A 12707-nucleotide genomic window follows, 5' to 3' on the forward strand; every position below is an offset into this window, starting at 1 on the left:
AAGGGGGTAGTGGGGGCAGCGTTGGGGCTGAGGGGGCACTGGGTGCAGTGTGGGTGGGAGCAGGGCCGAAGGGGCAGTGTGGGCGGGGGGGGTTGTGGCAGTGGGGCGAAGGGGGTAGTGGGGGCAGCGTTGGGGCTGAGGGGGCAGTGTGGGCGGGGAGGTTGTGGCAGTGGGGCGAAGGGGGTAGTGGGGGCAGCATTGGGGCTGAGGGGGCACTGGGGGCAGTGTGGGCAGGGATAGTGGGGCAGAAGAAGAGCGGGCGAGGAGCGGGGCAGGACGTGGGGCAGGCAGACGTTGGGTAGTCGAGCCGGCTGGCGGAGCAGGTGCCATGGGAAGGTGTGTCCCCAAAGGCTGCAATGGCGCCAGAGGCCCGTGGGCAGGAGGGTGACGGTGGAATCGGCTGCTGGGCTCTGGCTGGGGGTGGGCGGGAGCAGCCCGGCTCTGGTAACACCGCGCTCCCCGGCAGGACTGCACCATCTGCATGGAGAGGCTGGTGGCCTCGTCCGGCTACGAGGGCCTGCTCAGCCACAGGGGCGCCAAGCCGGAGCTGGTGGGCAAGCTGGGCAAATGCGGGCACATGTACCACCTCCTCTGCCTGGTGGCCATGTACAACAACGGCAACAAGGTGAGAGCTGGGTGGGGGGGGCCTGCTGTCTCATTCGGGGAGAGCCCCTGTGCCCAGGGCAATGCTCCCCTCCCTGATCCCCTGACCCAGCCCACGGCCCCACAGTGTCCTCACAACCAGCTCTGGGCTATCAGTTGAGAGTTGGTCAGGTCCAGCCTTGGTGCCCCTCCAGGGCCTTACCCCAGCCGGCACCACGGGGCCGAACAGCCCTGCAGCAAAGGGGGATTCCCCCAGTCGCCTGTTTGCAGCCTGTGCCCTGGAGCAGGATGCTCTGCCTGGCTGGCTGACCCTCCTCACCCTGTGCCTCTGCCCCCAAGGATGGCAGCCTGCAGTGCCCCACCTGCAAGGCCATCTATGGGGAGAAGACTGGGACCCAACCCCCAGGGAAGATGGAGTTCCACATCATCCCACACTCGCTGCCAGGCTACACGGAATCCAAAACCATCCGCATCGTCTACGACATCCCCACGGGCATCCAGGTGAGGGACAGAGGAATCTCTGGGGGAAGCCAGCGGCTCCGTGGCCCAGAAGGGTTGGCACATGCTGCCTCCCCCGGGAATCCCCCCGCGTGGCTAAGCATGCCCCATTCTCATACCTCTCCACGTGGCCCCGGGGGCAACTGATGGAGAGACTGGGGCCTCCTCTGCTTCCTCCAGCAGCCGGGCAGAGGCAGCCAGGGTGTGACACCCCAGGGATTTGGTGGTGGGTGGAGGCCAGGCCCCATCTCCTACTCCTAGGTGGTGCGGTCGCTGGGCCCCCAGGAGTTGTACCACGCCCTGCCAGGCGGGATCTCGCTGAGACCCCTGCTGCCTGCAGTTGTGCCCCATTGGCAGCCGTGCTGCCTTCTGGAGCAGGGGGTGCCGCGTTTCAGGCACAGCTGCTGGCTGTTGGATTTCCCCAGCGTCTGCTTTGTTCCCTGCCAGGGCCCAGAGCACCCGAACCCCGGAAAGAAGTTCACAGCCCGAGGCTTCCCCCGGCACTGCTACCTACCGGACAACGAGAAAGGCAGGAAGGTGAGTGGCCTTCCCCCACCAGCTCCTGGAGCCTGGCTGCCTCCCACAAAGCCGGCTCACTGGCAGGCTGCAGCTTCCCACAAGGAGGTGGCATTGGCTGGGGGAGGCGAGGGGGAGAGAGGCTCACCCCCTTGTGACAGCTGCTGCAATACTCCCAGCTCATCTGCTGCAAACGGGTTTGCTGACTATCGGACGAGGTGGGTCGTGCCATGTCGCTAGCACCAGCCCTGGCACAGGGGCTTGGAGACATACATCTGAGTTGGCGATTTCAAAGGAGCAGAAGGGAGTTGGGTGAACAAATGCCAGGATGTTCAGTGTCCTAACTCCCCTAGGCTCCATTGCTAATCCAGCCTTGCAAACTTCAGACCCTCAAAGCCTTAGTATTTAATCTAAATACCTATCGGGGCTGTGCAGGTGGAGAGAGGGACCCCCTTCCCCGGCCCGGCCCGGATGGAGCTGCTGGGGTCAGAGAGGGATGGGGGGAGTCCTCCCTCCCCACCGCAGCCCTGGGGAAGCTCGACCACCAAACCGCTTATCCCCAGTCCCACTCCAGAGCCCACACCACTCCCGCACCCCAACCCTCTGCCCCAGCCCTGATCCCCCTCCCACACTTCCTACCCCTCGGCTCCACCCCCACCATATATCACCTCCACATAACAATATTCATTCCGCACGTGGCCACAAGAAATGAGCGGGAACCGTGAGCGTGTGCCTGAGTCAGTGACCGCACAGGACCGGGCCACACGTTTCCACGCAGCTTGTTGGCTGTGGTAGTCAGACGCCGTCTCTGCCTCCATCCTGTTGCAGGCGGGTTTGAGCCTATGCTGAGGGAATGACGTGCAAGGCTGGGGCGTGTCCAGGCCACAGAGGGTTATTCTGCGGGGGGCTTATATTCCCGTGCTTTGCGGAAAGGAATAGCCTCCTAGGAAGCCCCTGTGTTCTGGAGGGTGGGGCAGACCCCAGATCAGACCAAGCTCCAGTCCGGATCATTCTCTGGGGAATGATTCTCTGGGTTCCTGTACCAGCTCTGCTGTGACTTGGCAGAGCTGCCTCTCCTGCGCTAGACAGCTGCCCAGAGGGGGCTGAGCCCCCGATATCAATCAAGGGCAGGCAGCTTCTCCCCTCCCAGGACATGCTGCAGACTGTGGAGAGGATCTCAGACCCCACACAGGGTGCTGTAGGCCAGCTGGGGCACGCCATGGCCTGGCAGGGTGTGTGACCTCCCTCCGGCCCACAGGTTCTGAAGCTCCTGATTGTGGCATGGGACCGCCGGCTCATCTTCACCATCGGCACGTCCAGCACGACGGGAGAGTGCGACACGGTGGTGTGGAACGAGATCCACCACAAGACAGAGTTTGGTTCCAACCTCACTGGCCATGGCTACCCCGACCCCAACTACCTGGACAATGTCCTGGCTGAGCTGATGGCCCAGGGGGTCTTGGAAGCCAACCTGAAGGGCTGAGGAGGAAGCCCCCGCTCTCTGCTAGCGTGCTTCTTGGCAGCCAAACCCCGCCTGTGTCTGCGCTCGTGCGTGTCTCTGTGAGTCCGTCCTCCAGCACCGCCATGCCCGGGAACCACCCGCCTTCCCGGAGCTCTCACTCTGCTTCTGCTGCCTTGACCTGCAGTAACCTTCAGACTGCAATGCCGGACCTGGCTGGGTGCCACAGAAGCGTATGTCCCCCCCCAGGCGGAGTGGCTCCCCCTTTAACCAAGGCCATGTGCACGCCCCTCACACACGCTGGCCAACGAGCAGCAGGCCAGCAGAAGCCGTGTGAGTGACCAAGCAACGCAAAGCTGGGCTGGTTATTTTTTTATACTCTTGTGATCTGTGATATTTTCCCTGTTTGAGAGCTCAGCCCACACCTGACTGTACACACACACGCCCCCCCATGTCACTCTCTCTATGGAAATCTTGTACAGCAGCTACCAGAACACACACACATAGCCAAGGGGGCAACTTCTGGCCAACTCTCCCACAGCCACAGCACTACCATCTGTCCTGTCCAGTCTGTGCCAGCAGTCTGCGGGAACCACTTCCCCCCACAACCACGTGGCACATTTGCCATTGCTCCTCACTGCTGCAACTCTGAAAGGGAGGGAGAGGGCCCCAGGCGTGGGGAAAGGAGCGGGACGTGGGCAGGAGAGAGCTGCTCCCACAGCTGGGCAGGGATGGAAATGAGGTGGCTCTTACTCCACTGCCTTGGGGAGGGGAAGCGCTCAGAGCTCAGAGCCAGCCCTACTGAGCTCCCAGGCCTGCATGCACCATCCCTCCCTGCCATAGCAAAGGCTCCAAGACTGGCAGTGGTGCAGCGACCAGCCGGGGGAGAGGGGGTGATAACGCTTGGCACTCTGCACTGCATTGCAGAGGTGGTTTATTGCCCCTTAAAGACGAGGGGTGGAGCAGTCAACACCCAGTCAGCAGCAGTCAACAGACCTCCTGCCAGTGAGCCACCGATGCCCTGATTGGTCCCTTCAGGAGGCACCAGCCAGGATTAAAAGGGCCACTGGTGAGTTTAAAAGCCACAAGTGCAAACAGTGGATGGCTGATACCTGGGTGCCAGTGGAGATTGGCACGCCTGCCTACCTGCATGCACGGGCCCTTTGCATGCGTGGCTTTAAAAACCTGGGCCTGGTTCTCTCTCGGGGGTTTGTTCCCCATGTATGTAGCACACCCTTAGCTGGAAAATAAACCTGCTCTTCTGGGTGGTGCTCTCCCGCCTGGCAAGTGTCTGCTCTAGCTGGAGAGGTTGTGCAGCAGCAGCCGGCCATCGCTCCTTTCTGTGTGCACTGCATCATGGCCAGTCAGCCGCACAGGCTCTCCTCCCAGCAGTGACACTGCGGTTGGGTGGGCTTGCACCGAGGGCAATGGCTCCTTGCTGGCGGGAGGTGCTTTGGGGCGTATGGACACACAAGCGGCTGTTCAGAAGCGTGGGCGTCTGTTCCTAGCTCAGCCAGCCCTGTAGGGCCACCTTGGCTAGGTCACGCCAGCTGCCTGGTGGGGCTAGTGCTGTGGCCCCGCTTTGCTCCGGGCCGGTTGAGCTCTGGGTAAGTTGATACTTAGCAGCAGCAGGAGCTCACACCTTGCTGGGCTGCGTCCCTTTAGGGCATGTGACCGGTGTTGCCTAGACAGGCCCCTTAACCTCCCTGTTCCCTGCACAGTGGCAAACGGATGCGGGTGGAAGAGGCTGGGGTCTCCCCCTGCTCCCCACATGGGCCATGGAAGCTGCATGGTGCACACAGCGAGGCTGCCCCGAGAGGCTAGAATGCCCCCCACTCTCTTCCACCCCAGAGCACCCAAGGCAACCCAACGAGCTCAGCCCCGGCTGGAGGCATGTAGCTGCTGCAGCCAGGGAAAGGGGTGACGGCATTGCAGTGGGGGGCTGGGGGAGTGTCCCATTCCTTCGGCGGGTGGGGACTGTCTGGCTGGGTGTGAGACGTGGGAGAGAGGAGGCGAAAGGCTGGGGGGCGAGGAGGCAGAAAGCTGGGGAGGAGGAAGAAGGCTGGGGGAGGAGAGGAAGGCTGGGGGGTGTAAGGAGCAGCAAGGAGAAGGAGAAGGTGGTGAGTCCATGGCCAAGAACTGGGTGCAGGCAGAGCCCCTCTGCTTCCTTGCTGTTAAGGAAGGCCAGTGTGGCTGTGGGCCAGTGTGGCTGTCCTCCCACTGCCAGGCCCAGGGTCTGCAGAGAGGAGAGGGCCTCAGACACCAGTGTCTCGACAGGGCCCAGAGGGCTGGCGCCCCCCCAAGCAGGGGACAGCGTACCAGCCTCTCCTGCGGGCCTAGCTCGGCACACCGGGGTGAGCAGCTAGGGTACCTACGGCCATGCAGACCCCCCCCAGTGCCTGCACGTGGGCAGGAACCCCAGCACCCCCCCTAAACCCTCTCCCCCAGATCCACATGACTTGGGCTCCTGTACAAATAACTAACAGCCGTGGGCCATGCCCAGCTCCCGTCTCTCAGCCCCCAGCCTCCCCATCGGTGGGGCTCACGCAGCAGGAGTCCCTGCTCTCAGTGGCCGTTGTACCACTCGCCCTGGGGTACGACATCCAGCTCAGCCATCCCTTGCCACAGCCACAGGCCGCCCTGGTGCTGCTTGTCAGCTCCGTATGGTACGAACTGCCCTGATGGCTTGTCCTGCCCCCTCAGCTGACAGCCTGAGGCAGCCAGCAGGCACCTGGCAGCGCCAGCCACAGGGATGGGCCCTACCGGCCCCCTGCAGCAATCAGCTCAGGCCCTCTGCTGACCTGTGCCTGGCAGTGGCATGTTCACCTTTCACGTACCCAGGGCTCAACTGTGAAGCATCGGTCGCAGCCAGCGGGACATTGGTGGGGTGTTTGAGCCAGCACCATTCTCTGCTCCGGCAGGGCCCTGGGGGCACTGAATAGCTCCTGCCCCACAATGTCCCCTTTCCCCAGAGCCCCTGACATGCCTGCAGCACAAAATCCCACAGCCAGCCCCGACCCAGGACTCAGCCAGGCCAGAGAGCAGCTCTCACCCACTATGAGCATCTCAGGCAGAGAGCAGGACCTGAGAGCAGCAGAACAGGCCCACGCTGCATGCACACACACAGCCTGCCCGCTCGCACACCCCCAGCACACAGCCTGCCTGCTCGCACACCCCCGGCACACAGCCTGCTCCTCCACCCCACGCACAGACTGTACATTGGGCACTCACTGTAGCCACATGCACACCCGCTCCCTCACACACACATGCAACCATCTCTCTGACACCCACACACCTTGCACACACATATGTGCATGCACACACATACACCTAACGCCCAGGCCATTAGGAAATTCCCTGCCCCCACCACCAAGGAGACTGGCCCCACAGAGCCTACCCCATTGTCAGGCCTGATGTCTGGGACATGGCCAACCTGTAACGGCCTCAGCCCTGCCACAGCTGCAGCTCCTCAGGCTGGTGTGGTTCATGGGACACTTCTCTGGTGCCCACAGGCCTCTCACCAGCCCTGGCTTAAGACAAGGACTGGGTCACTCAGGGAGCAGGCCGGCAGCTGGGGCGGGGCCGAGGGGGCCAGAGGAATGAGTCCCCTTCCTGTGATTAAGCTGAGGGGGAGAGGGTGTAACAGGTTACACACACACACACATACACACACAGTGTAACAGGTTAGACGCGCACATGCACACACAGACAATACTGGGGTTTCACTGAACCCCTCCTGTTCCACCAGCCTGGATTCCCTCTCCAGGTTTTGCTGAATTCATCTCTCTGGCCTCCTGCAGCACACACAGGTAGGGCCCCACCCAGCTGCAGACGCAGCCTGAAGTCAGCGCTGTGCAGGGACTCCCCCAGCACTCACGTGTACGTCTCCTTTGGGGAGACAAACCCAAATAATACTGGCTGGTGCTGTATAGAAAGAGCTGCACAGCGCAAGCTCATAAAAATCCCCCCTCTGCCTCAATATGAAGAGAGATGGGCACGACTCCCCAACCCCCCGTTAGAAATTGCACAAACTGGGTTTAATCATCAACAACTGTATTGATTATAAAAGGCAGATTTTCAGTGGTTAAAGGGGTAGCAAACAGAACAAAGCAAATAAAACACTCAAACTAAGCTTGATTTATTAAAGAAATTGGCTACAAATAATCATTTCTCACCCTAACTCTGGTCACAGACAGATTACAGGGATTTTTGCAAGCCGGCTGCTTGAAACCTCAGGTGTTATTACTCACAGGCTAGACAACCTTCCAGCCTGGGCTGAGTTTTTCTTTTCAAGTGTTTCCTGGTGTCTCTTGGGGGGGGCAGGCGAGGAAGGCAGAGGAGAACCTCAATGATGTCACTCTCCTGCCTTCTGCAGCTCTTGTGTCTGGGAGAAGCCCGTTGTCTTCCAGAGGCAGAACACTGGAATTCCAAGGGGGGGGCACCTCAACCCCCTACCCCAGCCCAGTGAAAATGAGCAAGGATGGGCGGGGGAGCAAACAACGAGGGTGGTGGAATGAGTGGGTCTGTGGCCTCAGAGAAGGGGATGGGGCCTCAGGAAAGGAGCAGGACAGGGGCAGGGTTAAGGGTGTTCAGTTATCCGCAAAGTTGGCAACCCTACCTGTGCCCTGGGCTGTAGCGCCCCCTTGGCTTTTACCCCTCCGGCAGCGCTAAGAGGTCTCTTGTGCTGTGTTGCAAAGCAGACTGATTGTCAGGCCCCCACATCCTCCCACCCAACACGTAAGCCAGCCCAGGCATCACGAACACGCTGTCCCACTGCATTGCCCCAGGTCCATGAATGACCCATTTATTAATGGGGCTGGTGTGCCTGGGTGGGGTGGGAGTGGGAGGAAAAGGAGCTGGGCCAGAGCTCAGCTGTAGCATCCCCCTGTGTTGTTGCCCCTCAGCTGCGCAATACAGATTCTCTCCCCACTCAGGGCAGCATCCCCGTCTCCGCAGGCCATCGGGATCCCCCCCACCCTGTCTCCGCAGGCCATCAGGATCCCCCACCCTCCAGCCACAATCCCAGACTGTCTCTCCCTTCCCCTAGGACCGGTGATGCTTTCCCCAGCTCTGCAGCAAGAGCAGGCAGCCCGCTTTAGTGAAGGACTCGCTCAATGCATCTGCTTTGCCATGGGGCGATAGAAGCACCCCTGAGATGTGGCCAGACTGGGTGGCTGTGCCTCTGAAGCCAGGGGAGCCCAAATCCTACCAGCTGCAGGAACCTGCTGAGAGGTCAGGGCTGTAGCTGGTTTGCTTAAAATGGAGCACATTTTAGCTGGCTGCCTTGACTACAGAGACATGGCCTGCAGAGACTACAACGCCCAGCATGCCTTGCTCCCTCTGGAGCCAAGCTGCTTAAAGCCCCGTGGCGCTCAAGGTGGTGCATACTAGGCATAGTGGGATCTGGAGTCTCCCGACGCCATGCTTTGGGATCCATGGCCTGGCTCTCTGGATGGGCCTGGCTGGGAATCTTTAAGGGCTTTGTAATTTCTTTTGTCTGAAGCGCCTCTGTCATGCTCAGCATGTGTTGATGTCTTTACAACTTATTAAATAAACGTGGAATCCAGCCGCGGCCGCGTGCAGCCTCTTCATTGCTGCCTGCGCTGGCGTGTGTGGGCGGGAGGGGGGCCGAGAGGAGTGCGTCACTCCCCAGTCTGGGTCACATTCTTCTCTGATTTACACCAGCGAAAATCGGAATGATGCCATTAGAGCCAAGGGGCTCAAGGAGCTGTCAGTGAGCAGCAAATGCAGGTCTGGTGGCTGGAGCTGGCCTGAAAAATAGTCATGCTAATCCCAGTTCTACAGGTAACCTGCTTGAAGACCTTGGGCATATCACTGCCTGGCTCTGTGCCTCAGTTTCCCCTCTCCCCGTTAGAGTAGGGAAAAGCGCTTAGGCCTGGTGTACACACAGCTTTCCGACCAGTATAGCCTCTTTAGCGCACAGGTGTGATTTTTAGACCAAACTGGCTGCAGGTGGATGCTGTTATTTTAGGTGAAATGAGCAGCTTGCCAGCAGACAGGCCTTTAAGCGTAGGGCAAAGTGTGAGCTCCTTTGTGTCAGGATCACAGCACCCCCACCATGGGTGAAACCAGTTTCGCTGAAGCAGTACAACATGGTGTGGGCGGGTGGCCCCGAGCCTGTGTCCTGCAGTAGGAGGTGTGAGGTCTCCAGGTCAGTTACAGACTCCTGGAGGGACCCCCCAGATCACGCAGCACCAGGTGTCGCACCCGCGCACTGCAGCACCACTGCCACTCATCGCTCGCCCTGCCCACCATTGGGGCTTGCACTGGGGCATTGCGCCTGCCGGCTGCCCAGCCGGCTTGTGTGTTAAAGCCCCTGGGCAGAGATTTCTGGCTTAGCCCTGACTAACGGGAAGGGGGTTGGTGCGGCTGGCTGTCTCCAGACAGCCCTGAGCACTGGCTCTGGCCTGCACTAACCCAGCTGGTGGTCATTAAAGCTGTAATTAGCATCTGAGCTGCAGCTCCCAGGGAAGCAGGGTACCTCAGCTGGAACAGGTGTTGCCAGGGCCTGGCGCAATGTTCCCAGCATGAACAGTAAGACTTCCAGGGCAGCCCAGAGGAGAGCCCAGGCTGACACCATCCCCTGCAGCTCACCCTGCAGCTGGGCTGAGAGTGCTGGGGCTTTCCCTACAGCCAGGGATTCCACACCTTTCCCCGCAGGCTTCCTGCTAGCAGAGCCTGGGCCTGCAGCAGCTGGGAGCGCCCCACATGCAAACCATGCTGCAGGCACCATTGCTGGCGGGGGCAGAAAATCGGTGTTGCATGGTCAGTAGTTTCTGGATGCCAGCCCCTCTGGCGGCCGGACACCCCTGCTCTAGTGCTGCGCTGTGCACTGCAGGGTGACGTGCCAAGGAATCAATCGTTCATGCGTTGCTTTGCGCAGGCCTGGAGTGGGGCTGCAGCAAAGGCCTAATCACCCAGCAAGGTTGGGCAGGCTCACAACCCCTGCAGGCCGAGGAGCTGGGGCTTTCCAGGGCCGCAGAGAGTCTCTGAGGGACAGCTGACCTGGACTGTTTTCCCAGACTCAAACCACACACTCCGCTACTGGGAACATGCATGCAGCACTGTGCCCCAGGGTGCCCACTGAGGGGTGTGCACACAGGGAATTGTACACTCATCCACAAGGAACACCTCACCCTCCCAACACACACAGAGCAACCCCTGGCCTGAGTGGCCATACGCACAGAGTCCCCTGCAGGGGTGTTGCACGTAGGAGCCAGGCCGTGCCGATGGCCTTCCCCTGGTTGCCCCAGCAATGCCCCAGTGCTGTCAGAGGCGGAGCCGAATGCCCTGTGCAGCAGCACAGTGAACACCTGCCTGCAGGCATGGCAGGCTGTCTCCCACCCGTGCTGTGCTGCTCGAGCTCTGCGGTACAGCGAGGGGTCTCTGGCAGCACACGCAGGCAGGTGCTGGCTGCTTGGGCAGGAACCCCTGCTAGGATTGGCTGCAGCAAGCCTGGGGTTTGGGGTCAGAAAAGGGACACACGCGTGCGCGCACACACACACACACTCTCTCTCTCTCTCTCTAATGTGCCTTGTCCCCAGGCATTTCCCCTGTGCTCCGGGCTACAGGCTGCGAGCTATGTGGGAAACAAACAAGGCCGGGCTGGGGACAGGAACACGCACCCCAGGGTGAGCAGCCCCGTTTGTGATGGGGAGCAGAAGGCAGAGGGCACACGCAGCAGTGCACATCCAAGAGGCCACACAGGGAACCCAGCTGATTTATTAGCTATTTACTGCCGGTGCCTCCCAGGGCTCAGTGCCTCCCCTGGGAGCAGAGGCGTGCAGCTGGTGAGGGGAATGTGCTCAACACAGCGAATACGCCATCTTGTCTGCACAGCCAGGGCTGCTGTGGGCTCGCTCGAACCTCAGGGGAAGATTGCCCAGCCCCAGGACAGACGGTGCTCACTAGCCCAGGCCTCATTTAGTGCCGTGTGGTGAGCCCCTGATTGGAGACACAGGTGTGGGGTTCCTCATGGGCTTTCCCCTGCGGGCAGCATTAATGCGGCAGTTTCCCGGTAGCAGTGCCTGTATCGTCCCGTCCCCCAGCAGGTGAGGGCTGCCATTAGCCCCATTTTACAGCTGGGCAAACGGAGCGATTCCAGCCAAACGTAGCCACTACTTTTGGATGCCCACTGGAGACACCTGGGCCCTGACTGTTCGGAGTTCTTAGCCTTCCAGGCCTCTGTGGGCAAAGCCCAGCGCCCATTGCCTGCAGCTGTGCATGCTGAGCACATCTGCGAATCAGAGCACAGGATCCACGTCAGACACCCAAACAGATGAGAAGCCACATGTAGTGCTCACGTGGGACGTCTGGGCTGTGACTTGCCCAGAATCACACAGGCACTCACTCCATGGCAGGGGCAGGGCTGGAGTCCAGCTCTCCAGGGCAGCAGGCACCGGCCTTAGCCATGAGACCAGCTTTCCTCTTCCTGCAAGCCCCTGCCTCCCTCACTGCACACCAGTGTGGCAGTGGCCCTACAGACACCACTCGCCTTCCCTAGCAACTGTGATTCCTCCCAGTGCAGGGCCACCCTGGGCACTCAGGCAGGCAGGGCCCTATGGGCAAAACTAGTATGTGCTCATGTCATTCACGACTATATTGCAAGGCCCAGGCATAAGGAGGCTTAATACAACCTTAATACTGGTATTTCCTAGTGTTTGAGTGTCAGGGCCTGGCTGTGGCACACTCACAGCACACTCTCTCTCTCTCGCTCTCTCTCTCGCTCACTCACTCAAAGCAAACAGTAAATGTTTGCTTTTTCTTGGAGCTGATAAGCAGCTGGCTTCTCCAAAATGGCGCTTTGAAAGGGCATTTCCGCATTCCTGCAGCTGATTTCACAACGATGAGTGGCCACTTGACTTAAGGGGATTATGGAACATTTCCGGAGGCTGATCACAGCGCAGTAACGCAACACCTCGTTCACACTGGTGCTGCGGCGCTCCAGCGGGGACGCAGCAAACGTTATTCCACTCACTGAGGTGGAGAACCAGCAGCGCTGTAGCTGCGGAGTCAGAGCACTCTATGTGCCTTGCCAGTGTGGACGGGGGGGTGGGGAGGTGAGCTAGGGCACCTGGGGCTGCTTTAATGGGCTCTAACTCGCAAGTGTAGCCAAGGACTTAGACTTTGCAACTTTCATTACCCTCTTTGAACAGATTTTTGTGTGTGATTTCCTAGGTTTTAAACAAAAGCAAATTAAAAACTAAAATTCCATCATATTGCCACCCACATGGGTCATCAGCAGGGTTGGAACCTTTAGATCCACCACACAGGTCTTTGCACTTGAGCTAAAGGGGTAATTGATAGCAGTAGAAGGTTTTTAGCCTCTAGGTGGCCCAGCACAAGAGGGGATGAGACACTTTTCTAGTGGCTTTCACAGATATCTGCAGACAGCAGAGGCCTGGTGAGACTCTTGGTTCCACTCCAGGCTCCAGTGGGCACAGATTCTTCTGCCCAGTTCTCTCCAACCTGTGCCTGTCCTAGTTCGGGCTACTTGCCATCCTCCCCAAAATAAAAAAAAACCCACCCTGCCACACACAGACAGCAGCCAAGACCCCAGGCGTGCAAGGCAGCAGCCGGAGCCTCTGGGTGCACGGGGCGGCAGCCAGGC

The 12707-nt window shown here is 59.9% G+C and overlaps 1 protein-coding gene across 1 annotated transcript in view; it reads left to right on the top strand.

Moving 5' to 3' along the window:
* DTX1 (deltex E3 ubiquitin ligase 1) overlaps positions 1-3512 on the top strand; it is a 96480-nt gene extending 92968 nt beyond the window's left edge. Inside the window, exons 5-8 of the mRNA XM_050924365.1 lie at positions 467-625; positions 943-1104; positions 1549-1638; positions 2876-3512. Of these exons, the coding sequence (XP_050780322.1) occupies positions 467-625; positions 943-1104; positions 1549-1638; positions 2876-3100 (636 nt within the window). The 3' untranslated portion in view covers positions 3101-3512. The remainder of the gene's footprint in view (positions 1-466; positions 626-942; positions 1105-1548; positions 1639-2875) is intronic.
* Positions 3513-12707: the final 9195 nt, after the last annotated feature.

The sequence above is a fragment of the Gopherus flavomarginatus genome, chromosome 15 (assembly GCF_025201925.1).
Source record: "Gopherus flavomarginatus isolate rGopFla2 chromosome 15, rGopFla2.mat.asm, whole genome shotgun sequence".
In the NCBI taxonomy this organism is placed as follows: domain Eukaryota; kingdom Metazoa; phylum Chordata; order Testudines; family Testudinidae; genus Gopherus; species Gopherus flavomarginatus.